Below are 27,588 nucleotides of genomic sequence, written 5' to 3' on the forward strand. Positions count from 1 at the left end.
AAACAATGTGGTTTCTTCAACAAGTTACAAGAAAAAAATTTAAAGAGGTAGGGAGAACCCACAGAGAAAAGAAATACCAACTGATTTGTATGGATGGATGGATTGATTTTAGACAGAGTTTCACTCTTGTCTCCCAGGCTGGAGTGCAATGGCGCAATCTCAGCTCACTGCAACCTCCGCCTCCTGAGTTCAAGTGATTCTCCTGCCGCAGCCTCCCAGGTGGCCGGGACTACAGGCGTGCGCCACCACGCCCAGCTAATTTTTGTATTTTTAGTAGAGAGGGGTTTCACCATGTTGGCCAGGATGGTCTCGATCTCTTGATCTTGCGATCCGCCCGCCTTGGCCACCCAAAGTGCTGGGATTACAGGCATGAGCCACCATGCCCAGGCCGGGATGGATTTTATTTGGCCATTCATTCAAACAAACTGAAAACATATAAGAGATAATTAGGCAAATTGGAAATCTGTATATCTGATGGTATTAAGGAATTATTGATGTTTTAGGTATCATAGTGGTATTATGATTGACATGTTTATGAATTTGTAACATATGATGTTTAGAATTCATTTCAAAGTAGTCTCAGGTTGGGTGGGATGGTGGTGAGGGCTTTACATGGAACAAGATTGGCAATGTGTTGCTAATTTCTGAAGCTGGGTAGTAGGTATGTGGTGCTTCATTTTCCTGTTCTTTCTAGTTTTGTGTATGTTTGAAAATACTCATAATAAAAAGTATAAAAACAATAAACTTTGACATGAAAAAACTAGGTGAAAACGAACATGACATACATGAGTAAATTTGAGCTATGGTTTTTTTTAATGTAGAGAAAAAATACGAAGAAATGTACACAGTTTAAAACAGTGGCTGCTTTTAGGTAGTGAGATAATACATGAATTTTCTCTTTAAAATAATTATCATTTATATATGTAAATTTATATACTTGCAAATTTTTTTATAATGAGTATTTTTAAATTTATTTTCACTAGTCATTCAAAATTCAAATGGTATAAGAAAGATACACAGTGAAACTAGCTCCACTTTTCATCTCTCAGTTACCCTCAGATATAACTAGTGTTACTCATTTCTTTTGTTGGGAAGATGCATACTGTTTATGTATTCTTTTTAAAATTGCAAAGTGTGGTACTATACACTGATCTCTTGTTTCTACTTAACAATGTGTCTTGGAGATTGAACTATATTTATGCATAAAGACCTTCCTCATTCTTTCACATCTTCATAGCCAGTCCCTTCAGATGTACATGCAGGTTTGCTACTTCAAATACTGAAATGATCAACCTCTATGAAAGTCATTTTACACATATGCAAGTATATTTATCAGAAGAATTGTTGGAATTGCTGGGTCAGGTTATATGTATATTTGTAATTTTGATAACGTTTCAAATTGTTGTTGCTAGAGAGTGTGCAGGCACAGTGTGGTAAAAAAAAAAAGTATAGGTTTTATTTGCATTACTCTTGGTATAAGTGTAATTGAAGATCTTCTCTTTCAGTTGTTCAAGAGCTATTTTCACTTCCTCTTTTATGTACTCTGTTTCTAGTCTTTGCCTCTTTTCCAACTGTATTTTTGGGTACTTTTTAAAATAATTAGTAGATGCACTTTATGCATTTTGGAAATTAACCTTCTGTCTGTAGCATAAATTGCCAATATTTTCCCCCAGTTTTTTTTGTCTTTTAGTTTTGAGTATGGATGGATTTTTTGTTATTTTATCATACAATTCTTTAAAATGTTATTATCAAATTGATCAGTCTTCTGGTTTTTTGTACTTGTGCCTTCCTTGAGATCATTTACAAAATGATTTCTGATATTTTACATTTAAATCTTTGATGTATCTGGACTGTATCCCAGTATTCAGTTAAGAAGCCCAAGTCCAACTTAATTGGGTTTCCAAGTGGCTGCCACTATGTCCCACACCATTTGTCAGTTCATCTTTTTCCCACTGATTTAAAAGGTCATCTTTATCATATTCTAAGTACTCATATGGCTTTGTGTATGTGTTTCCTGGCCTTTCCATTCTGTCCATGGAGTTGTCCATGGATTTGTCTGTTCACATTCCAGCACCTTAGTTTGAATTATTATAGCTTTGTCATATATTTTTAAATTTTTTGTGATGAGTTCTTCTTTACTATTGAATTTTCCTAGCTCTTTTCTTATTTTTGCTTCTCTTTTAAAAAATGTTTTATTTTCTCACAACTATACTAACAAGGACTTTTTTTTTTTAATGGTAACTCTAAAATCAGCTTGTCTAGTTCAATGAAAAATCATTTTGGTATTTTTATTGGTATTAATTTAGGAAGCATTGACTTTTTAATGCTGTTACTATATCCTCCCATCCATCATGACAAGACCTTCTGTATGTTTAATTCTTTTGTTTTCCTTGTTAGCATTTATGTGTTTCCTTTATTTAGATCTTGTCTAAATTTTCTACATTTCTTATAAACTTTATTTCTAGGTTTTTCATTTTTATTGATGTTATAAATGCTGTCTTCGATTATATCTTGTGATTACTGTTTGTACATGTGACGTCTAAAGTTTTGTATATATATATTCATTTTGTGACTACTCATCTTTTAAAATTCTTTTATTGCTTCTAATATAGTTTTTCAGTTGCTATTATTTGATTTTCAAGGTATATAATTACGTCATCTACAGATAACTCTTTTCTTTCTCATGCCACTAAATTTTCTCTCAAATAATCTAGTATTTTCACACAGAAAATATCATTTAAAGTTATGAATTTTAACATAATGCATGCCCCTTATATTTAGCCCTATTTAAGCAAAATTTAGTGTCCTCTTAGTATGATTAGGTTTCTCAAAGTTGTACATATTCTGATCTCTTCAGTAAACCTTTAAAAGATTTTTAATGTCAACTTTTTTAAAAATCAGTTTCTAAAAATGACATTTTCATTGAAAATAAATATTTTTATTAGTGATATTTAAATATTGAAAAACTATCTCTGCTTTTTTCCTCAGAATCAAATGGCTATAGCATGTGGATCTCGAGCTCATCTGGAAAAAGAATCAATTGCCCAGGTGAGACTTCATTAATTGGCATGGGACAGCCAATTAATTGGCTTTTATTTCCTTTTTTACATATATATTTGGCAAGAAATTGGCTTTTCTGTCTAATCTCTTAAACATGAGGTTCCTTTCAAAAGAAAATAATGTTTTAATTGTGGAAAGCTTATGAAGGATTGGAACATTTTAGAACTGATTCTTTTTTAAGAGTATACAAGAGGATGTGGACTTCACTTTGCCTTAGGATGCAAGCAGTTCTTTTTAATATATTTTTAAGATAAAGAGAATCTGTTCAGTTATAAAACATACTTCTAAATTATGCTTTTTTCTTTTTTTTTTTTTGAGACGGAGTCTCCCTCTGTTGCCCAGGCTGGAGTGCAGTGGTGTGATCTCAGCTCACTGTGCAACCTCCACTTCCCGAGTTCAAGCAGTTATTCTGCCTAAGCCTCCCGAGTAGCTGGGACTACAAGCACACACTGCCACACCTGGCTATGATTTTGTATTTTAGTAGAGACAGGGTTTCACTGTGTTGCCCAGCCTGGTCTTGAACTCCTGAGCTCAGGTAATCTGCCTGCCTCGGCCTCCCAAAGTGCTAGGATTACAGGTGTGAGCCACTGTACCCGGCATAAATGATGCATTTTTTAACCAATCAACTTGCCTTTATTTTTTTCTAACATTGGCACAGTTAAGTGCTTTGTTTTGAGTTTTATTCAGAGTTTAAATTTTTTTTTAACCTCATTCCTCTTAGAAAAACACTATGCTGTAAAATTTGAGAAGTTTGCAACTGCCTTTTTAGGGTATAAAAATGTCACTAAAGATGTTTAATTTTTCATTTTGTAGATTATGCTAGAAAAACTAGAGTAACAATTTCCCAGGTCACTCTTATGCACACGAGGCTTTGAGAACCAATGGAATAAAAGGTTGAACCTTTCCCCCAATGATTCAGAAGAGAGATATGTAGAAATTTTAATTTTTAAAAAAGATACGTTGATGACACAGTGACAAAACCTTTTAAGGATTGTATTGAAGTACGGAAGCCCATACTCTCTTTTTATTTTTTATTTATTTATTTTTGAGACAGAGTCTCGCGCTGTCGCCCAGGGATGGAGTGCAGTGGTGCAGTCTCGGCTCACTGCAACCTCTGCCTCCCAGGTTCAAGCGATTCTCCTGCCTCAGTCTCCCGAGAAGCTGAGATTACAGGCGCCCGCCATCATGCCTGGCTAATTTTTGTATTTTTAGTAGAAGGGGTTTCACCATGTTGGCCAAGCTGGTCTCAAACTCCTGACCTTAGGTGAGCCACCTGCCTTGGCCTCCCAAAGTGCTGGGATTACAGGCATGAGCCACCACCATGCCCGACCTTCTTTTTTTTTTTTTTTTGAGACGCAGTAGTCTAGCTCTGTCACCCAAGCTGGAGTGGTGCAGTGGTGCAGTCTCAGCTCACTACAGCCTCTATCTCCTGCATTCAAGCTATTCTCCTGCCTCAGCCTCCCTAGTAGCTGGGATTACAGGCATGCACCACCACACCCAGCTAATTTTTGTATTTTTAGTAGAGACAGTTTCGCCATTTGGTCTTGAACTCCTGACCTGTCATCTGCCCTCCTTGGCCTCCCGAAGTGCTGGGTACAGGTGTGAGCCACCACGCCGAGCCCCTTCTCTTTTTTGTAGAAGTAATTGTTTTACTAGCACGTAGTCTAGTATTCTATGTGTCCTAGAGATTCTCACTGATGTTTGAAAAAGGTTAATCTGTTAACCATAGAGAATAGCACACTCGTAGGTATTTAAAATGGGAAGAGAGCTTAGAATTAATCCAACTTCATCAATTTACCAATGCACAGGGGATAAGAAAAAGAAATGTGTCTAAGATGTTCAACACATTATATATATGTGTGTATAATTATAAAATAGCATATATGTATACTTATAAAATAGTATATATATAGATAGATATAAAATTGTAGTAGAAACTATTAAATACTAAATTCCCACAATAGGAAATACAGCTATAGGCCTAGATTAAATGTGCAGCCAGTAAAGCTGATGATAATGGAAACTATTTAATAACATGGGATAAAACCTGAAATATTAGGTTGTTTGTAAAAAATAGTGTGATATTATAAATACAAGTGCTGAAATAACAAATAGGCCAGACACGGTGGCTCACACCTGTAATCCAGCACTTTGGGAGGCTGAGGCGGGCGGATCACCTGAGGTCAGGAGTTTGAGACCAGCCTAGCCAACCTGGTAAAACCCCGTCTCTACTAATAATGTAAAAATTAGCTAGGTGTGGTGGCACGCACCTGTGATCCCAGCTACTTGGGAGGCTGGGCAGGGGAATCGCTTGAACCCGGGAGGCAGAGGTTGCCGGTGAACTGAGATCAGGCCACTGCACTCCAGCTTGGCTGGACAGAATAAGACACCTCCTCAAAATAAAATAAAAATTTTTTTTGCACACAAAAACAGCTAATGAAAATAGATCAAACTAATTTAATGGTTTTGTAAGTAAATTTTTTTTCCTTTTTTTTTTTTAAAAATATTAATTAGATGAAAAAGGATAATCTACCTGGTATAGCAAAAAAGACAGTTTGGAGAAATAGCCAAAGACAGCCTTAGGAGCCAGTGAGTAATACAGGCAAGGGATAATCCTTGTATTTGTTGGTGGTGGCTGTAGAAAGGAGCCATGCGTTTTAGTTTTGTTTTTCATGGTGTAAATTCTTTTCACTTAGAACTTGCAATGGTTGAAAACTCTGAATTTTTCCTAGAAATACACTGGTATTTAAATGAGACTATGCTTTGGTCTAAATCTTTTACCTAGTACTGCTCTTAGCCAGGTATCAAGGGATCAATCGCAGGAACCACAGATTTATAATTTATCTTGTCTCCATCCATCCATTCTTTCATCTCTAAAATCTAGTGTTTGATTGAGTGCTCTTGGTTCCCACAGAATTGGCTGCCATTCTGTAGAAAGAAAGGATAACCTGTGATACTCACTAGAGATCACTGGTTGTCTGCTGCAGATGCTGTGACAACTGCTGCTCAGTAGGCTTGTTCAAGTCCAGCCTATTCTTACAGAACCATACCTGTCTCATAAAAGGTTGTCTCCAAGAGGCACAAGACATGCATCTGCCTCATGTCCAGAAAACTGCAGCATGACTTTCCATTCCCTTTCATGTGCTGTCAGTAATATAAACCCTTGCATGGTGATCAATCTGTGGACAATGAGAAAATTATAAAAGAATTAATCAGGATAACAAATGACAACTTCAGTAGCTTATTGCATAATGTTCAGAAACATCTTTCCTTGATATTTTTCTACGTTTCTCAATTATTCTACCACCTCTTTTACTGCTCCCTTGGAAGACAAACATGACACTGCCCTGATGGAGTCTTGTATCATCCTTAAAAGTGCTTATATTCCCATGTGTTCTGGACAACGTAATGTTTATATGCTGCCTGGCTATTCTTGAATTTATCATTTTAAAAGGATTCAAAAATAGAATCCATTAGTGGTTATTTAATGTTTTTAGTTTTTGTTTAAAGAGTCTTTGCTTAAGTCCTGGGACCTCTTTGAACTTCTTATTTTAAGATAATGAAATTAGCAGTCAGCTTTAAATTTCACCCGAATTAACTTCTTGTTTACATTTTATAAACATTGAAGATATTAGCATTAACACTGAAACAGTTAAAATTGTTTTCCTTAATGTTTTAAATGGCCATTTCAGAAGATCATATAAGCCTATTCTCTTTTAGTAGCTTCACTTAACTAAATGTCTATACTATATTTTAGGTATCTTCTAAATTTTAAGATATTTTGCAAAGTTCTAAAAATAAAAACAAGATTGTCTTGTTTGTGACTAACCTTGTTAAACTTTTAAATATGTTAGAAATCAAATAACTTAAGGACTTCATGTGAACTCTACATTTTTCTGCTTTTTAAAAAAATAGCCATTATCCTAAAACATACAAAAATTCTCTAGTAACATCCAAGCAAAAGCAGTCATGAATAGTTTTATTTGCTAACAAATAAGCTCACTCAAATCACATTAAAATCACTCAAGGAGAATAATTTATAGGTATTGTTATTCTACCTTTAACTTTTATTTTTCTATCTTTCAATTTCTGTTTGTTCCTTTCCTAAGCATAAGTGCTCTTTTGGAGGTTTAATCAGTCAACCAGTATTTATTGGAAGTATTTTATATGGAAGGCACTGAGCCAGCTGTTGTGAGATTCCTAAAGTATTTTAAGATGAGGTTTCTGCCCCATCTACTTAGAGAGGTAAGACATATTTACATCAAACCATAACTAATGATTCTAGATGATAAATGAGAAGTGCTAGATCATTTTTAAAAGTTTGTTTTACCTTATAGATAAGTATTTTATTCTTCCTTTCCTTCCTGCCCTATTTAATACATAAGTAAAATTGTGGTCAGGAGAGTAAAGTAAGCTTTCAAGCTTTCTTCCTTTATGAAAAACATTATTGAGTTCCTGTTATTTTCTGTGCCAAACATTTGGCTATGTTCTTTAAAATAATCTCATTTAATCCTTATAATAACTTTGTGAGGTAGGCATTATTCTCATTTTATCAGTGAGGAAATGGATTTAGAGGGTTGAAGTAACTTGTTCAAGGTCACCCTGCTAATCAGTAATGGAGCCAGGATTCACATATAGGCCTGCTCAGTTTGGTGCTTTTTCTTTTCTTTTTCTTTTTGAGTTGGAGTCTCACTCTGTCACCCAGGCTAGGGTACAGCGGCGCCATCTCGGCTCATTGCAAACCCACCTCCCAAGTTCAAGCAATTCTCCTGCCTCAGCCTCCTGAGTAGCTGGGACTACAGGTGTGTGCCACTACACCTGGCTAATTTTTTATTTTTAGAAGAGACGGGGTTTCACCATGTTGGCCAGGCTGGTCTTGAACTCCTGACCTCAGGCAATCCACCTGCCTCAGCCTCCCAAAGTGCTGGGATTATAGATGTGAGCCACCACACCTGGCCTGATTTGGTGCTTTTTCTGTGTTAATTCTGTTCCACTGTGGTTCTATTTGATGATGATAGAAAAAGCCATGCAAAGGAAGAATGATAATAAAAATTATGATTTTGAAAAGCAAAAGCCAAAAGGAGGAAGGGACCTTTATCCTATAGTATGAAATATTAAATGTTCTTACAGACTCTTAATAGGTTGCTTATGTACGTAATGCATCATTACTTGAGTCTCTTGCCTTAACTAAGGAACCTTTTAAAAGATCCTGTCTTAAAGGATCTGGGTGTAGTAGCACACGCCTGTGATCCCAGCTGTTCTGTAGGCTGAGGCAGGAGGATCACTTGAGCCCAGGAATTTGAGACTGCAGTGAGCCATGACCACACCACTGGACTCTAGGCTAGACAACAGAAGGCGTCTCTGTCTCTAAAAAAATATTTTGTTATTTTATTTTTTAAGAAGATCCTATCTTTTATTAAATCTTAAATATGAAAGTCTGGAATACAATGATAATCTTCTGTTCTTATGTTTTAAAGTGTGCAATGTTTTATGAATAATGGAATATTGTTACTACTAATAAAATTAATAACAATAGTGAAACTTCAGATGGGATTAAAACCTACTTAATTTTAGTATCCAAAGTATTAAAGAACTCAATATTTTAAATGTATTTAATTAGATCTCTGGCATATTTAGAAAGACCAGGTGTTTGTTTCAAACTCCTTTCTAGTCCATAACCTTCATGATACTCTACTATATGTCTTCCGTCAATATTCTCATTAGTTAAGTATCACCTGCAGGCTTATATCTGTGTTTTGTTTTGTCAATACATCCTGGAAGCTGACATCTTTTTTGAAACTGAAATATAAGTGGGGCAAAGCAGCGTAAAATATGTAAGTCAACAAGATGTTCTCCTTGCTCACAGCAGCCCCTAACCTGTTTCTCCTGGTAGGCTAAAGCCCTGGCCACTCACAGTCTTGTGATTTTTCTTGTCTGACTCAACCTCCAGGAAATGAGTAACTGCTTCCTAGTGCCTCCTCTGCTCTACTCCAAGAAGTAGGCACCCATGCTGTTTCTTTCTTTTTTTTTTTTTTTTTTTTTGAGACGGAGTCTTGCTCTGTCACCCAGGCTGGAGTGCAGTGGCCGGATCTCAGCTCACTGCAAGCTCCTCCTCTCGGGTTCATGCCATTCTCCTGCCTCAGCCTCCCGAGTAGCTGGGACTACAGGCGCCCGCCACCTCGCCCAGCTAGTTTTTTGTATTTTTTAGTAGAGACGGTGTTTCACCGTGTTAGCCAGGATGGTCTCGATCTCCTGACCTCGTGATCCGCCCGTCTCGGCCTCCCAAAGTGCTGGGATTACAGGCTTGAGCCACCGCGCCCGGCCATCCGTGCTGTTTCTTTAATGTACTTTGTTGGTGAAGCTCATGGAACAGTGGTATTCTTATGTAAGATCTACCAGTCAATTAAATATTAAAATACAGCTGTCTACAACCAGGTGTTTTCAGTGTCTCCTTTACAGATGAAGGGAAAAGTCATTTATATTTTGTCTTTGTTTTCAGCGTTCTTACTTCCGTACTCTTCTCATGTATGGGTTCCACTTTCTGGTGTGGTTCCTTTGTGTCAAAGGAATCAGGGACACACAGTGTGGGTTCAAATTATTTACTCGAGAAGCAGCTTCGCAGACGTTTTCATCGCTACACGTTGAACGATGGTAGGTTTCTGACTGGAATGTATCCAGTCTGTCTTATTACCCAGCCATCATTCTAGGTAAAAATAAACAGCCCTGTATATTTATAATGAACATGTAGATTTAAACAAAATTGACACTAATGTATGTAAACTTGATCTTGCCTTTATACTTTTCCTGAGTTGGATCTTATTTTGAAAATATGCAAACCCAACAATATGGTATAAACGTATGTGTGTTCACCCTAATTGTAGACAGTAGAAATTGAATGGCCTGAAAACATTTTTTTTTTCCTTAGACTTCCTTTTTTATTTCCTTTGAAGAAAAGAGAAAAAGCTCAGAAATATCAGAATAGGGCACCCATTTTCTCTTTTCTTCCTTCTACAGGAGATGATGTGTCTTTTCTAAGACCGATCTTTTGACCTGTACATCTCCTTCCACCTTGTCAAAACGTAATCCTGTCCGTGTATTTCGTCTCTTGGGTATTCAGCCTTTTCCCCTCCATCACATATTTCCCAGAACCCTCTCCATTGACCCTGCTGTGCCCTTCCAGCTCTAGCCCCTGTCTCCTTCACAAGCAACCTTCTCTTGAAAAAGTAGTTTATATTCACTGGCTTTGTTTTCTTGCTTCCCACTCACTCTTCACCCCACCTTCTTCATATGGATTTTCTCCCATTCCTCATCCTTTTTTTTTTTTTTTTTGATATGGAGTTTAGCTCTTGTCACCCAGGCTGGAGTGCAGTGGCACAATCTCTACTCACTGCAACCTCTGCCTCCTGGGTTCAAGTGATTCTCCTGCCTCAGCCTCCCAAGTAGCTGGGATTATAGGTGGGCGCCACCACACCCCGCTAGTTTTTGTGTTTTTTACTAGAGATCGGGTTTCACCATGTTGGCCAGGCTGGTCTTGAACTCCTGACCTCAGGTAATCCAACCAAAGTGCTGGGATTACAGACGTGAGCTACCACACTCGGTCTACTTCATCTTAACATCTAGCCACCTCTATGTCATTGAAGCCAGTGGTCATGGTAAATGATCACTTGTCACACTTAACCCATCAGCAGCATTTGATACTTCTGACTCTCTTTCAAAATATACTGGAGATACAGGTGGCTAGCACTGCCGTACAGAAGCTGAAACCCTGACATGAGCCCTGACATTCTCCATATGCATATATCCAATCCATGACAGGGCCTGTTGATTTTAGCTTTTATCTTCCCCCATTTCTCTCCATCTCCACCACCGCCATCCAGAACACCATCCTTCTCCAGACTACCATGCTGTAGCCCACAAGGTCTTTGCAAACTTAAGTGTAATCAATCATATGCACCTCTTCTCCTTATAATTCTTCATGGGCTTCCCATGGTCTTTAGTCTGGCCCCACCTGTGTCTCCTCCACATGCAGACTCTTTTCTAACTATGCCCCTTCTCACCTTCTCCTTCAGATCTTCCTTAGGGTAGCCTGCCCTCACTCTCTAAATAGAATATAATTAGCTTAGGTGCCCCTAATTATACCCTGTTGCAGTACCATGTGCTGTATTCGTAGCACCTATGACATTTATAGTTTTTTCTTACATTTGTGTAATTACTTAATGTTTCTTTTTCTCAATTAAACCATAATCTTTCTCCATGAGAGCAAGAGTCACATTTAATTTTACTTATTAGTATATCCCACTATCTAATATCATGCCTGGCACATGGTAGGTACCCGGTAAATACTGTTGAAAGAACTAATACTTAGTCATGGATTCTTTGTGAATCCTGTTGTGTATCTGCATGATTATGCCAGCATGTGTCCATTTTTATACTCTACAACTTTTGTGCATCTGTTTTCAAAGACCTGTTGTCTTCCTAGAAATATATGCCGTATAACCCCCAAAATACTACTTTTAAAAATGTACTTTCAGAATTATCATTCAGACTTTTTTAAATCTTTTTTTCCTAGATTAAAACATTTTAAGTAGTGTACCTTAGTTGTCAAATTTAGATGTTTTTATTATGTTGAAAAATAAAATAAACTGATAGTTAATAGACTCTGAAATCAGAAAATCTAATTTAAGAAACAACTCTAGAAGTAAAGCCCTCTGTCTGCATTAGCTATTTTTCAGTCAGCTATTGCCTCCAGGATGAGGGTCAGAGATGCAGGTTCTTTGTAGTTTGAAAGGAAGAATTTAGAAATTGGGAATACTATTTTTCATTGTTGAGGATCTTTTGTTTTTGTTGAAATATATAAAAGGTTAGGATTGATAACTTAAAAATCATGAAGTTTCCCTGTCAGGATTATTCTAGGGCAGCATTGTTTAATAGAAATGAGACAGAGGCAAGGCATATATGTAATTTCAAATTTTCTATTAGCTACATTTAAAAAGTAAAAAGATGACTCATGCCTGTAATACCATTTCTTTGGGAGGCCAAGGTGGGGAGGACCACTTGAGGCCGGGAGTTCAAGACTACCCTGGAAAACATAGCAAGACCCTGTCTCTCGAAAAAAAATTTTTTTTAATTAGCTGGGTGTGGTGGTGTGTGTGCCTGTAGTCCCAGCCACTCAGGAGACTGAGGCAGGAGGACCTCATAAGCCCAGAAGTTTAGGCTGCAATGAGCTATGACTGCACCACTGTACTTTAGCCTAGGCAACAGGGTGAAATCCTGTCTCTTAAAGTAAAAAGCCACCGATGAGATTTACTTGTTATCCAATATATTTCCAAGATATTGTCATATCACCATGCAATCTGTATGAAAACAGTTGAAATATTTTACATTATTTTCTTTGTACTATATAGTCAAATTTACAGCACAACTCAATTCAGACTGGCCACATTTCAAGTGCTTAGTATCCTCATGTGCCAAGGGGCTATTGTATTAGACAGCAGTTCTTGTGGGGTTAAGTTAAAAAACATTATTGGGGTTTTTTTTTTTCCTTTTTTAGTGTTAATGTTACATGCAAGCCTTTTATTTATTTTGGTGTTAATTGACATAAGATTGACCTCACTTAATGGCTGGGCATGGTGGCTCACACTGGTAATCCTAGCACTTTGGGAGGCTGAGGCAGGTGGATTGCTTGAGTCCAGGAATTTGAGACCAGCATGGGCAATGTGGTGAAACCTGTCTCTGTTTTTTTTCCTTTTTTTGGGGGGGGAAAAAAATCTTAAAAATATCTCTTTAAAAAATCACTTAAAATTTTAACTGCTCACATTTTTCTTTAGGGTACATTATGTTTATTTGGTGCCTCTAAAGGAGAACCACCAAGTATACATGTATCAGCTTAATGAGCAGTATACCCTTCACCACAATAATATGTCATCAGTGGTTTTTATTTAAACTTTTCTGTTCCTGCACTTTAAATCAAGACTCAAGAACAATATAAGTTACAGAAACCAAGTTGTACATCTGTGCCTTATTTCCAAATGTCACCTTTGACATTTGACTATTTTTTCCGAAGGATTCATTGAAATTTTTCTCAGAATTTTCAAGAAACTGAAATCAAATAGTTTCTAGGTATTAGAAATCTGTGAAGGAGTATACCTAAAGTTAAGACTGTCGCTATCAGCTGGGCACGGTGGCTCACGCCTGTAATCCTAGCACTTTGGGAGGCCGAGGTGGGTGGATCACTTGAGGTCAGGAGTTCAAGACCAGCCTGGCCAAAATGGTGAAACCTCGTCTCTACTAAAAATAAATTTTTAAAAATTAGCCAAGCGTGGTGGTGGGTGCCTGTAATCCCAGCTACTTGGGAGGCTGAGGCAGGAGAATTGCTTGAACCCGGGAGGCAGAGGTTGCAGTGAGCTGAGATCACACTGCTGCACTCCAGTCTGGGTGACAGAGTGAGACTGTCTCAAAAAAAGACTCTCAGTGTCTCTTTGGATTCAGAACTGCAGAATTGAGTATAGGTATGTTAAGTATATATATTCAAATATTAATATAAATAAAATGGGTACGTTAAATATAAAAATAGATTTTAACGTTTTATGTAAATTTGGCCTTCAAATTCAGATACATATATATGTGTGTGTGTGTGTGTGTGTGTGTGTGTGTGTGTGTGTATATATATATATATATATATATATATATATACAGTTGTCCCTTGGTATCCACAGTGAATTACTTCTAGGACCATCACCCACAGATACCAAAATCTGTCCAGATGCTCAAGTCTTTGCTATAAAATGGTGTAGTCTTTGCGTATAATCTACGCATATCCTCTCATATACTTTAAATCATCTCTAGGTTATTTATACCTCATACGAGGTAAGTGCTATGTAAATAGTTGTACTGTATGTTTGTTTTTTGTTGTTAGTGTTTTGGAGACAGGGTCTCATGTCACTCAGGCTGGAGTGAACACGGTTCACTGCAGCCTCTGCCTTCTGGCCTTAGGCAATCCTCCCACCTCAGCCTCCCGAGTAGCTGGGACTATAGGTGCATGCCACCACGCCCAGCTAATTTGTGTATTTTTTTTGTAGAGACAGTGTTTGCCACATTGACAGGCTGGTCTCGAAATCCTGAGCTCACGTGATCCTCCCACCTCAGCCTCCCAAAGTGCTGAGATTACAGGCATGAGCCACTGCACTCAGCTTATATATTTTATTTGTATTATTTTTTATTGTGGTTTTTTACTGTTTATTTTTTAATATTTTCAATCCATGATTGGTTGAATTTGCGAACGTGGAACCCATGGATGTGGAGAACCAACTGTGTATATAGCTTCATCTTCAGAGCCGTACTTCACCTAAATTCTTTCCATTTATGGAAGTTAAGATACTTGGGCCAGGTGTAGTGGTTCATACCTGTAATCCTAGCACTTTGGGAGGGTGAGGTGGGCAGATCATTTGAGCCCAGGAGTTGAAGACAAGCCTGGGCCAACACGGCCGACCCCCATCACTACAAAAAAAAATACAAAAATTAACTGGGCACGGTGGTGGACACCTGAAATCCTAGCTACTCAGGGCACTGAGGCAGAAGAATCACTTGAACCTGGGAAGTGGAGATTGCAGGCACGACTCCACCTAAAAAAAAAAAAAAAAAATTATTAGTTAGGCGTGGTGGCACATGCCCATAATCCCAGCTATCCAGGAGGCTGAGGCAGGAGGATAGCCTGAGCCCTGAGGTCAAGGCTGCAGTGAGCACTTGATTGCACCACTGCACTCCAGCCTGGGTGACAGAACAAGACCCTGTCTCAATAATAATATATATATATGTGTTTTTCTTTGAAATGAACTTTGCTTCAATAAATACTTTTTATTTTTAAATACTTTTTAATTTTATTTTTAAAAATAAAAATAATTTTTATTTTATATTTTCATTTAACTTTTTATTTTTATATTTTAATCATTTATTTTTAATCAATGAATACTTTTTATTTTTAATCAGTGTTACAATTTTATATATTAAATAGTTACAGGCTTAGAATAGTAATTCCTTGCCCCAATTTCCACTCCATAGCTGTGGCCACTTTCAGCTGTTTTTTGCTATTTCTTTGTGGTATTTGCATTTATGTTCAGAATAATGGATCTGCATAGCTATTTCTCAAATGTTCAGTTTTAGAAATTAATTTCCAAAATAGGAAATAGATGCTAAGAACTAAAATTCTCGGCCGGGTGCGGTGGCTCAAGCCTGTAATCCCAGCACTTTGGGAGGTCGAGACGGGCGAATCACTAGGTCAGGAGATCGAGACCATCCTGGCTAACATGGTGAAACCCCATCTCCACTAAAAACAAAAAAAATACAAAAAATTAGCCGGGCGAGGTGGCGGGCGCCTGTAGTCCCAGCTACTCCAGAGGCTGAGGCAGGAGAATGGCGTAAACCCGGGAGGCGGAGCTTGCAGTGAGCTGAGATCCGGCCACTGCACTCCAGCCTGGGCAACAGAGCCAGACTCCGTCTCAAAAAAAAAAAAAAAAGAACTAAAATTCTCTTCAAGTTCTGTATACCCTCCACATGTAAACTCCAAATACAGTTTTTAAATAATTATTTATTGTCAGTATTGATTGTCATAGCTGTGTGAAGATAATTCACATTTGAGTGCAGCATGATTATATTACCTTTCTTGTACTACTTTTTGTTTTCCTGAAGGTAATAAATGTTTGGGGTTTTTGTTTGCTTGACTTTACTGTAGATCTGTACTTACTCATGTGCAGGCTCTCAAGAGTATAATTATCCCTCACTGTGTTTAAACACAGATTGTGCATTTCTTCATTTTCATTGGAGACATCTCAGTCAGCTCCTGTCTTTCTGCTTGCTCTCTAGCCTGTGATACAGCTTGCTCCATCCTCTATCTCCATTTCCTTATTTATACCCCTATTTTAGTAGAGCACATTCCCCTATTAACTTTCTAAAAATATGAGAAACTTTTTGATTCCTTGCATGTGAAAAAAAAAATTTATTCTACCTTCATATTTGTTTTATAGTTAGGTAGAGAAAGGATTATAACTATTCAAAATGGAAATTTTTCCTCAGAATTCTGGAAACATTCCTGTATTGTCTTTGGCACTCCATGCTTCTGTGAAGGAGTCCAATTCTGAATCTTGACTCTTCGCGTGTTGTTTCCACCCCCTTTTGGAAGCTTTTTCTCTACAGTGTTTTGAAATATTATAATTCTAGGACTTAATGTAGTTCTTTTTCATCCTTTTTGTTGAGTACTGAGTAGATCCTTCTTTTTTTTGTAAATTGACAAATTATAGTTGCATATGTTCATAGGATACAAAGTGATGTTATGATTTATGAATACAATGTGGCATAATTAAATCAAGCTAATTAATGTACATCCATTTTTTTTTGGTGGGAACATTTGAAATGTACTATCTTAGCGATTTCGAAGTGTACAACACATTATTATTAACTATAATCACTACATTGTATGATAGATTTCCAAAACAACCCTTATTCCCCATCTGAGGCTTTGTACCCTTTGACCATCATCTCCCCATCTTCCCACCCAGCCTCAGGAAATTACCATTCTACCATTCTACTCTGCTTCTATGAATTTGATGGCTTTAGATTCCACATAAAAGTGAAAGGATATGCAACATTCGTCTTTCTGGGTCTGATGCTTATTTCACTTAGCGTAACTTAGCATAATATTCTCCAATTCCATCCATGTCACAAATGACAGAATTCGTTTTTTAAGGCTGAATAATATTTCTTTTTTTTTTTTTTTTGCAGTTGCAAGATTTAATAGAGTGAAAACAGAGCTCCCATACAATGGGAGGGGACCCAAAGGGGTTGCCGCTCCCTGCTCGAATGCCTGGGTTTATATCCTGATCACTGTCCCTCCCACTGTGCTCTCAGGCGATATATGATTTGACTACTTCTTTACCTCCTGCTTTAGCCAAATTTGTATTTTAGTGAGCCTCTTTACTAACTGGTTGGGTGTGAGCTGAGTTTCAAGCCCCATGTTTAAAGGTAGGTGTGCTCACCTTTCCCAGCTAGGCTTAGGAATTTTTAGTTGGCCTAGGAAATCCAGCTAGTCCTGTCTCTTAGTCCCCACTCTCAACAGGAAAACCCAAATGCTGTTGGGGAGACAACCACTCTAACTGCTTCTTTCTGAATTGGGGCGTAGTAGGGGTTGTGCAGTTGAGATTTCCTCTGGAGGGGTGCCTTCGATGTCATCAACAATGGAGCATGGGCTAGCAGGCCGGTCCAGGGGTCCGTGGTAGATCTTAGTCATGGACTGCATCTGGGGCTCCATTGGAAGAACCATTTGTAGTTTTACAGCTTCAATTCTGGAAGAGACAAACTTAACAAGGAGGTTAAAGATACAGGGATTGAAATGTATGGCCTAAAGTGCAGGGGCATATGGGTGTGGGCGGTGAAAGTAGGGTTTCCTTTAGAAAAACTCCTATACATTGGGGCATCCATATTTCTGGGAAGCTGCATTCTCCATAGAAGCTTTTGGTAAGGGGAGCTACTGGTAGTACAGCGGCATGGAGGAGGTGCAGTGAGAGTGCAAGGAAGTAAGAGAACAGTAAAAAGAAAAATATGACAAGGGAGGGCCATGGGGATTGGGGATCTACCATTCTAGTTACTTTCCTCACGGTTGTTGCTTGAAGAGCAGGTGCAGATCCTCTAGAAGTTCACAGGAATAGCTAGCGTTGTCTCCTGGATTTTCAGGTTCCTTTGGCAGTATCCAGGGTTTGACTCGAGTGTGATGTATCCAAGACTCCACTCCAGCCACTTTAACCGCGGTTGGGGTAGATAAAATGACTGGGTAGGGTCCTTCCCAGGATGTGTCTAGGGATGGGGAATTAGCTGGAAGGCACTTGACTAATCCCATGTCTCCAGGGTGGAATAATTCCTTTCCCTCCTCTGAATATCTTATTTAAAACTTTGTCATTTTCTTTACCTGCATTGTTTCTGTTGCCTCTGATTTTTTATGTTTCTTTTTTATGACTCATTCTTCACGTCTACAGTATAGCACTAAAACACTCCATAGAAGCTGTGTCCATGTGCAGAGCCTCTGATTGATAAATTTCACTACAGGTTAAACCAGCAGAGCCACATGTGAGAAAGTCCCAACTGTCATTGTCTTTTGGACAGGTCATTTTCATGAAAGTGGAGTCCTTCCATCTCCTGCCTAGGAGCTGTGAGCCTGGCTGTAGCATTCACAGAACCAACAGAGAAAAGGCATGAGGGGAAGGAAAATCTTAGATGTTCAGTGAGTCCAACTTGTAGCCCCACTTGTGTCTTCACCTGAAGATATCACTTGGGCCTTCAGTGCCTGAGCCTCTGGGGTGCTCTGTGGCACCCTTCTCCCTCTGCTCTTGTCCATGTTCCCTACAACTTCCAAGTTGTTGTTGTTTTTTTATTATCATCTCCTCCCATTGTTTATTCCATATTGTTGCTTTAATTTTGGTAGGGCTGCAGGAGGCAGCAGTGGGGTTCATGTCCATCTGCTGGGTTTAACAGGGTCTTAGCATACTTTTTGTCCTTTAGGAATCTGTTAGTGAGATAACAGCTGTACCAGGAACTGAGTAAGAAAAGAAAACACAGTGGCTCCGCCCAACCCATATTTGCATAAACAAATGAGGCATCTTAGTTGGAGAATAACTCTTATACTGTTTCCCTCTAATAACATAAGCTTCTATATAGAAGTACTTGGTATTTTAGTTAAAATGTTTGCTTAGGTAACAGAGTAGACACTTACAATATGGTGATATGAGCTGCATTTTTTTGTATGTGTAATAAATATCTTTATGTCTTCTAAAATGTTTGAGAGAGGAGACAGATGTAATTTAATTTTGGGTCGAGCACAGTGGCTCAAGCCTGTAATCTCAGGGCTTTGGGAGGCCAAACCAGGTGGATCATTTGAGCCCAGGAATTCAAGACCTGGGATACATAATGAAACCCCTTCTCTACAAAAAATACAAAAATTAGCCAGGCATGGTGGCACAGAGATGAAAATTCAGAAAGAGGGCTAGATAATAAAATTGAGGAAATCTCAAAAGAAGAAAACTAGAAGAGAGAAGATAAAATTGTAGGACTAGTAAGGAATATCTGGGCCTGTGCTCCCAGATGTTGGGGAGGCAAAGGTGGGAGGGTCACCTGAGCCCGGGGAGGTCGAGGCTGCAGTGAGCCCTGATTGCGCCACTGCATTCCAGCCTGGGTGACAGAGTAAGACCCCGTTTAAAATAAAACCAAAAAACCCTTTTGGTGTAGGGTTTTTTTTTTTTAATATAAAGTGATTTCAATTAACCACCCCACTCTTTTTTACTAATTGTTTTGTGTATTTGGTAAGTCACTAGCTATATACTGATATCCTTAGAAATAATATATAATAATCTGGTTCAGCTTATCAAGTATCATTAGAACTAACTCAGCCCACTAGCTAATACTTTGTTTTCGTGTTAAAAGGAAAGTTAAGCGTTAAGCAGCAGGCTTAATATTGAAATTGTTTCTTTTTTCATGAGTATCACAATTCTAGGTGACGAAAGTTTTAAACTACAACCCACTTTTGTAAATCGTTTTATCATCTTAACTAAATATTTTGTTTGCATAAGAAAAAGCATTGTTTTAAAAAATAGTTTTCATATTGAATTATCCAAATACTTGGAATTTAAACTATTTACCTAATGGATGATGATGGTATTGTGGCCGAAAAAAAAAAAAATCTCCCAAATTCAAGTTGTCTGGGATTGGAGAAATCAAATATAAGTGGACTTTAGGCATTTTCTTGTCTGTATTAATAATGTTTTACAACCAAGCCCTAGAAGTTTGAACTGTGCTCTGTGCAGCCTAGAAAGTGGGGACTGACTCATGGATGAAAGCAAAACAGTCAAGGACTTTAGACAGTTTAAAAAATGACGATGAAGAAGATTTAACAGGTAGTGGTGCTTTTCTTCCTGAGCTTTAATGCCAGTGAGAGAAGCAACTAGTTCAGATAAATTTTGTAAGCAGAATCCAGGAAAAGTTATGAGTCAGGATTCAGAACCTTTAAGGAAAGCAGGTTTGACCAAGGCATTGACTGAAAAGAGACTTTAAGAAAGACCTTTCCTAAGTGGAAGGAAGGATGCACTGGAGATTTAGACTGGAAATGGTTTTAACAGTATTAGTGCAATGGCACTAATTAGGACAACTAAGACAATATATCAGATTCCTATGTATGCATTAGTTATACCCAAAGAGTATTTCTTTTTTTTTTTTTTTTTTTTGAGACGGAGTCTGGCTCTGTCGCCCAAGCTGGAGTGCAGTGGCCAGATCTCAGCTCACTGCAAGCTCCGCCTCCCGGGTTCACGCCATTCTCGTGCCTCAGCCTCCCGAGTAGCTGGGACTACAGGCGCCCACCACCTCGCCCGGCTAGTTTTTTTTTGTATTTTTTAGTAGAGACGGGGTTTCACCGTGTTAGCCAGGATGGTCTCGATCTCCTGACCTCGTGATCCGCCCGTCTCGGCCTCCCAAAGTGCTGGGATTACAGGCTTGAGCCACCGCGCCCAGCCCCAAAGAGTATTTCAGACTAGTCCACAGTAGCTTTTTACTTGGAACAGTTGCCAATATTATGTTGTCCAGGACACCACAGGGAAGGGGAACAGAAAAGACAAGGCAGGCCCTGGGCACACTGCATTGGAAAAGTAATCTTGATCCTCTGATGGCAGAAGAAAATAGGCAACCACTCTAAAGTAATGCAAAACAATCTCAACTAGAGCGTCTGAGTTTTGTTTTATCAGCTCTCTGAATCAGGTGAAAATGTCATTTCTTTACCTTGAGCTAGTCTAGTTAAGGTTAGGATTGAAAACCATCAATCTTGAAATTTTCCAGGATTAAATTTTTTCTTGGAACCCATGAGGCTAGTTTTACCTCTGTGAGTTTCTGAGTTGTGATAGAGATACAATGTTATGCAGTGATATTCTAAATTATCATATTTGACTTGAAACTTCTGAACTACTCAGCCTTGAATTATTTGACTTCTGTGAATGTGATCTTCAGGTTCATGGTATAAGGTTTATATCTGCCATGTAAGCTTCTTTAAAACATGCCAAGGTAGAGATATAGTTCTGTTCTATTTGTCTTTAAAAATAAACATCAATATATTTTCTATTTTAGGGCATTTGATGTAGAACTACTGTACATAGCACAGTGCTTTAAAATTCCAATAGCAGAAATTGCTGTCAACTGGACAGAAATTGAAGGTGAGTATATTGTTTATTGTATGACTGTCTTGAGTGAGACAAAGGGAGAGATATCAGACAATACAGTTGTCTAGTAAAGTCAGCTGGCTTTAATGTTCTCCTTGCTCCCCTCATCAAGCCCTTCTCAGCTGTCTTGACTCAAAGATCCGGGTCCAAGGAGTGTATTACCTACTAATAACCTTCCATCTGGCTTGCTGCCTTGTATACATTTTGTCTGTTCATGGGACCTTCAGTAGGCCTACTACCTTGTCTAAGACACTTCAATAAAACTTCCTACAATAGACAAAGTCATGGTGATCTGAAGTTAGAAGGTTGATAGTCTTTTGAGATAGATAAATTTGTTTTTTGCATCACCATTTCCTATATATTTTTTTATCACTAGGTGGATATTAATTAGGTACCTGCAAATCACTATGCAAAGCTAAATAAGAAATAAAATTTTTTTTTTATGGCCGGGCACCATGCCTCATTCCTGTAATCTCAGCAGTTTGGGAGACCAAGGTGGGTGGATCACCTGAGGTCAGGAGTTCCAGACCAGCCTGGCCAACATAGTAAAGCCCCGTCTCTACCACAAATTACCAAAAAATGGCCGGGCATGGTGGCAGGTGCCTGTAATCCCAGCTACTCAGGAGTCTGAGGCAGGAGAATTGCTTGAACCCGGGAGGCAAAGGTTGCAGTGAGTCAAGATCGCACCATTGCACTCCCGCCTGGGCAACAAGCATGAAACTCCATCTGAAAAATTAAAAATAAATAAATAAAAGTGTTTTAACTCCAAATGTCCAGTCAATTCAGAGCCATTTTAAAACTGTATCTGTACATATATCCAAAAATATAAAGATCCCAACTCTATAATAACTTGAAATCTATCATAAATCTTAATTAATTCCTATTTTAAAAGGCTTAGACAGCTCTGGCTGTATAGAATTTTAAACATGTTCTAGTTTTCTCCTTACCTTAGAATGAACCTAAATTAACTCACAGTGTGGGAGCAGTTAACATAATCCACTGGAGACTTTTTCAAAGTCCACCTCCTCTGGTGAGAGTCCTTGTTGTAGTAAACCATTATTGCTCTGTAACCTCAGATGTTTAGGGACAGAAAAAGATTAAGAACCAGTCTCGAGATTATACAAACTCTATGGTCTAGAATGAATTCAAACCTCTTTATGTCTTGCTGAACCAAACTGAGTTTATAAAATCTTAGCTCATCGCCACAGTTGCTGCCTAGAATCAAAGGGGATTGGGAAGCAGATAAAAGGATCACTCAGGGGTATCATGATCAACTCTGTTGATCTGTGTTGATCTTTGGCCAACATAGACTCTATGGGAAGATGAGGTAGGGAAAAGTAAAAGTCCATTTTATCTTTAGTCATTTGCTTATTTGCATTACAGAGATAGTTGTATTGTAATATGAATTGTAGGTACCTCAACTTCCTCGTTTGTGGATGAAGATAATATTTGGCCCTGATAAACAGTATCTCTACAGTGCTTTGGTGGTAATATTTTCAGAAGAAAGCTGTTATATAAATTCAGAGCAGTGAAAAAGGTCTTCTTTAAATACAAAGTGTAATTAAAATGATAATGAAATGTTAAACCTTCCTCCTGATACTTCTTTATCTGCAGGTAATATACTATAAGTAATGGTTATAAGAATCTGCTGTGGCCGGGCACGGTCACTCATGCCTGTAATCCCAGCACTTTGGGAGCCCAAGGTGGGAGGATCACTTGAGCCTAGGAGTTTGAGACCAGCCTGAGCAACATAGTGAGACCTCATCTCTATAAAAAAAAAAATTGTAAAATTAGGCAGGTGTTGGTGCGTGCCTCGGTACTCCCAGCTACTGGGGAGGCTGATGTAGGATGACTGGATTGTTTGAGCCTGGGAGGTCAAGGTTACAGTGAGCCATAATCGTGTCACTGCACTACAGCCTGGGTGACAGAGCAAGATCTTGTCTCAAATAAACAAAGAATCTGCTGTGATACGCATGGATCAGATATTTAATTAGGCTGGTGTTCTTGTGTAGCCTGAGACAAAGAGGTCTGGACAAAATTATCTTAAGTCTGATCATAGGCTTTATTTTTTATCATTAAGATTGGATTTATGTAGAAATAATCATATTTATCTGTTATGCTGTATCTTTACTTGTTTCATATGTAATTATTTTCAGTAATGAGCACTCAGTGAGTAGTTTTAGACTTTTCTAGAGCCCTCACCATAGGCAGTCCCTCCTTTCTATAGTAGAGCCGTATGAAATTTTCACTGTTTAGATCCTTTCAAGTTTTATTTCACTTCAAAATGTTCTGTTACTGTTTTTAGAGAAAACCACTCCACTCACTTCAGCTCTGAAATTGTTTAACTTTTTGGTCTGTGATTTTAAAAAAATTAAGGTGCTAAAGGCTCACAACATGTAGACTTTAAACTGTATGTTTTCTGCTGAGTTTATTTCAGCTAATTTGTTTTTAATTATTTTTAAATTGCAGGTTCTAAATTAGTTCCATTTTGGAGCTGGCTACAAATGGGCAAAGACCTACTTTTTATACGACTTCGATATATGACTGGAGCCTGGAGGCTGGAGCAAACTCGGAAAATGAATTAGGTTGTTTGCAGTCTGCAGTTGTGTTCATATGCGTCAGTGTCACATTTCATTTCATTTGAAACTAAAATTTTAAGTAAAGCTGGAATCAACTTCCTGTCATTGTCTGCCGTTTGATAATTTTAAAGAAGTAACTTCCCATAAGTAAAAAATTGTATATCTCTTTGGATTTAAATGGTTTTTAAAAGATGTTTATTTAAAAAGTCAGATTTTCTTTTGCTTATTTAGCTTTATTATCATTATAATTCTGAGAAACATAATTTTTGTAGACAGAAGTGATTCTTACCCTAAAGTACCTGCATAACTCTCATGAACTTAAATAGAAACTACAATCATGTAACAGTTTTCAGAGATTTAAAAATAAAGCTAGGGTATAAATGTATATAAATTTATCCAAATTAAAGAAACCTATATTTCAGCCTATGAAACTTTAGGAAATTATACATTAAAGGCAAGAATACAGACTTAGTCACAAAGGTGTCCATTTCCTTACAGTCTTATTCATCTCTAGCACTGGAGGCCAAGGTGGGAGGATCACTTGAGCCCAGAAGTTCAAGGTTACAGTGAGCTGTGATCGTGCCGTTGCACTCCAGCTTGGGTGATGGAGTTCCTGTCAATCAATTTTTTAACATTAATCTGTTTACATAGTAACATCAGAAGCTTCTGTCTTTGAGATACTACAAGAACTAATAGCAATTATAAAATAATGAACCCCCAAAATCAGATTATTTCTGCCAACTTAGAGAACAAACTAGTAATAGTTTAACATTTAGTAAGTGTTTACTGTATGCCAACCACTGTTCTAAGCACTTGGTATAGAATGACTCACTTAACCTTTACAACAGAAGAGGAAACTGAAGTTCAAAAGCGTTACCTGCCCAAGGTCACCCAGTTAGGAAAGAGTGGAGTCATGACTGTAACCTGCATAGTCTGGATCCCAAGCCCACAGTCTCTAATGACTCTGCTGTAGCCTTCAGTTTCTGAAGGTATGAAAACTGGGGATCATATAAGTAGAAAGTTTCAGCAGTGCATTGAATAAAACATTTTTGAGTGGAAAAGTAAGCAAAAAATGACTCCTCTCCAGTAGTTTGAACAACAGTGATAATATCACATCTGTAGTAGACAATTAGCTTCTTGAAAATAGAAGGCTTACCAGGCGCAGTGGCTTACGCCTGTAATCCCAGCACTTTGGGAGGCCGAGGCAGGCGGATCACCTGAGGTCGGGAGTTCAAGACCAGCCTGACCAACATGGAGAAACCCCATCTCTCCTAAAAATACAAAATTAGCTGGGTCAAAGTGGCACATGCCTGTAATCCCAGCTACTCGGGAGGCTGAGGCAGGAGAATTGCTTGAACCCAGGAGGTGGAGGTTGTGGTGAGCTGAGATAGAGCCATTTCACTCCAGCCTGGGCAACAAGAGCGAAACTCCATCTCAAAAAAAAAGAAAATAGAAGGCATGTCTTACTACAATTAGTATCTCCAGTACAGTGCTTAGTATATAGTAAACACTTAATAATGATGAGATGAATAAACTTTATTTACTACCAGATTTTGTGAGCATTAAAGGCACTTAAATGGATAAATCAAAAATAATAGAGAAGACCATGCTCATAAGAATTTTTAAGAATAAGCCTTGTGCCAAAAATAAGATCCTTAATGAAATTATAAAAAGGCAATGAAATAATTTGTTATTGCTCTTTATAAATGAGTAGAAATGCATATTTGAAGCATAATAGGAATATTGAAGGTAAGTCATGATACTTTTTACGTATTTTGTATGTGAACACTATAGGGAAAAGTCTGATACCATTGATGCCAACTTACCTTTCTAAGCACAGATTTACCTAAGAGAGGAGTATGGGACAGAATCTGAGGCAATCAGAGAGAAAAGGTAGTTTAACCTGTTAACTTACAGAATCTGCTAACGAAAACTACATGCAGCAATAGCAAAGTGAAATAGCAAAATAACAGCTACTATCTTTTTTTTCTTGAGATGAAGTCTTGCTCTTGTCCCCCAGGCTGGAGTGCAATGGCGCGATCTTGGCTCACTGCAACCTCTGCCTCCCAGGTTCAAGCGATTCTCCTGCCTCAGCCTCCCGAGTAGCTGGGATTACAGGTGCCTGCCATCACACCTGGCTAATTTTTTGTATTTTCAGTAGAGATGGGGTTTCACCATATTGGTCAGGCTGGTCTCGAACTCCTGACCTCAGGTGACCTACCCGCCTTGGCCTCCCAAAGTGTTGGGATTACAAGCGTGAGCCACCACACCAGGCCACCAGCTACTATCCTTATAGTATGTACAAGGAAGAGTAATGAACATTTTGCATGCATTATGTAGTTTAATCTCATTAAACAACTATCATGCAGGTATAATTACCCACATTTCACAGAACAAAGTAGCCAAGTCATTTGCCCAGGATTACACAAGTAGCCATTATTCATGCTTCTACTGAAATAAAAAACAGGAAACAAAGGAACATGGGGCATGATTAAAACAGTATAACCTGAGGACAGTCAGACAACGTGGCCATTTCTGTGTTAAGTCTTCTGACTTGTTCTGATAGAATATATAGCTACATATGAAACTTATTTGACTTGAGGGTCCCATCTGGACAATAGTGTCTCTTGACATCTGTAATCCTATATCTCCATATAGTTATGTATGGTTGACCCTTGAATAACAGGTTTGAACTGCACAGATCCACTTATACGTGGATTGTTTTCAAAAGTGTATTGAAAAAGTTTTGGGGGATCTGTGAAAATTTGAAATAGCAACAGGAGGTTGCTATAAAATTACAGTAGTAAATGATAGACTAATATCTACATGTATTTTATGCATTAATGACACAACCATTTTCTTAATATCTTTCATAATATCGAAGACTTCGATATTAGTCTATCATTTACTATATAACATACACACGAATCTATTCAGATTTATCAAAACTTACACACACAAACATAGACCATACAGAGACTATTCAGTCCAGATAAATGTAAACAAAGATGCAGTATTAGGCTGCTCACAGTGGCTCACACCTGTAATCCCATCACTTTGGGACGCCAGGGTGGACGGATCACCTGAGGTCAGGAGTTCGAGACCAGCCTGGCCAACATGGTGAAACCCTGTCTCTACTAAAAATACAAAAATTAGCCGGGCGTGGTGGCAGGTGCCTGTAATCCCAGCTACTTGGGAGGCTGAGGCAGGAAAATCACTTGAACCCGGGAGGTGGAGGTTGCAGTGAGCCAAGATTGCAACACTGCACTCCAGCCTGGGTGACATGAGTGAGACGCCATCTCAAAAAAAAAAAAAAAAAAATGATATGGTATTAAATCATAACTGCATAAAATTGATTTTGTAGCCACCTCCTGTTGCTATTGCAGTGAGCTCAGGTGTTGTGAGTATCCACTTAAATGCTATGTGACACTAACCATCCCCACATGAGCAGTTCTTCTCTCCAGTACGTTGCATATAACAGTAGAAATTGAGCTCTTGCAGTTCTCATGTATTTTTCATGTTTAGTGCAATACTGTAAACCTTGAATAACACCATGGGACCAATATGAAGTACCATTAGTGATGCCGGAAATACTCCCAAGAAGCAGAGAAAAGTCATGACATTAAAAGAAAAAGTTGAATTGCTCGATATGTACCATAGATGAGGGCTGCAGCTGAGTTTGCCCACCATTTCAAGATAAATGAATCCAA

General features: G+C 38.2%; 1 protein-coding gene across 2 annotated transcripts in view; it reads left to right on the forward strand.

Annotated features, from left to right (window-relative positions):
* ALG5 (ALG5 dolichyl-phosphate beta-glucosyltransferase) overlaps positions 1-23,988 on the forward strand; it is a 52,412-nt gene extending 28,424 nt beyond the window's left edge. For both annotated transcript variants that reach the window (XM_010383090.2, XM_030921946.1), the window contains 4 exons: positions 2,989-3,048; positions 9,560-9,711; positions 21,208-21,293; positions 23,769-23,988. In XM_010383090.2, the coding sequence (XP_010381392.1) occupies positions 2,989-3,048; positions 9,560-9,711; positions 21,208-21,293; positions 23,769-23,884 (414 nt within the window). In that variant the 3' untranslated portion in view covers positions 23,885-23,988. The remainder of the gene's footprint in view (positions 1-2,988; positions 3,049-9,559; positions 9,712-21,207; positions 21,294-23,768) is intronic.
* The last annotated feature ends 3,600 nt before the right edge of the window (positions 23,989-27,588 follow it).

The sequence above is a fragment of the Rhinopithecus roxellana genome, chromosome 18, assembly GCF_007565055.1.
Source record: "Rhinopithecus roxellana isolate Shanxi Qingling chromosome 18, ASM756505v1, whole genome shotgun sequence".
NCBI classification, from domain to species: Eukaryota; Metazoa; Chordata; class Mammalia; order Primates; family Cercopithecidae; genus Rhinopithecus; species Rhinopithecus roxellana.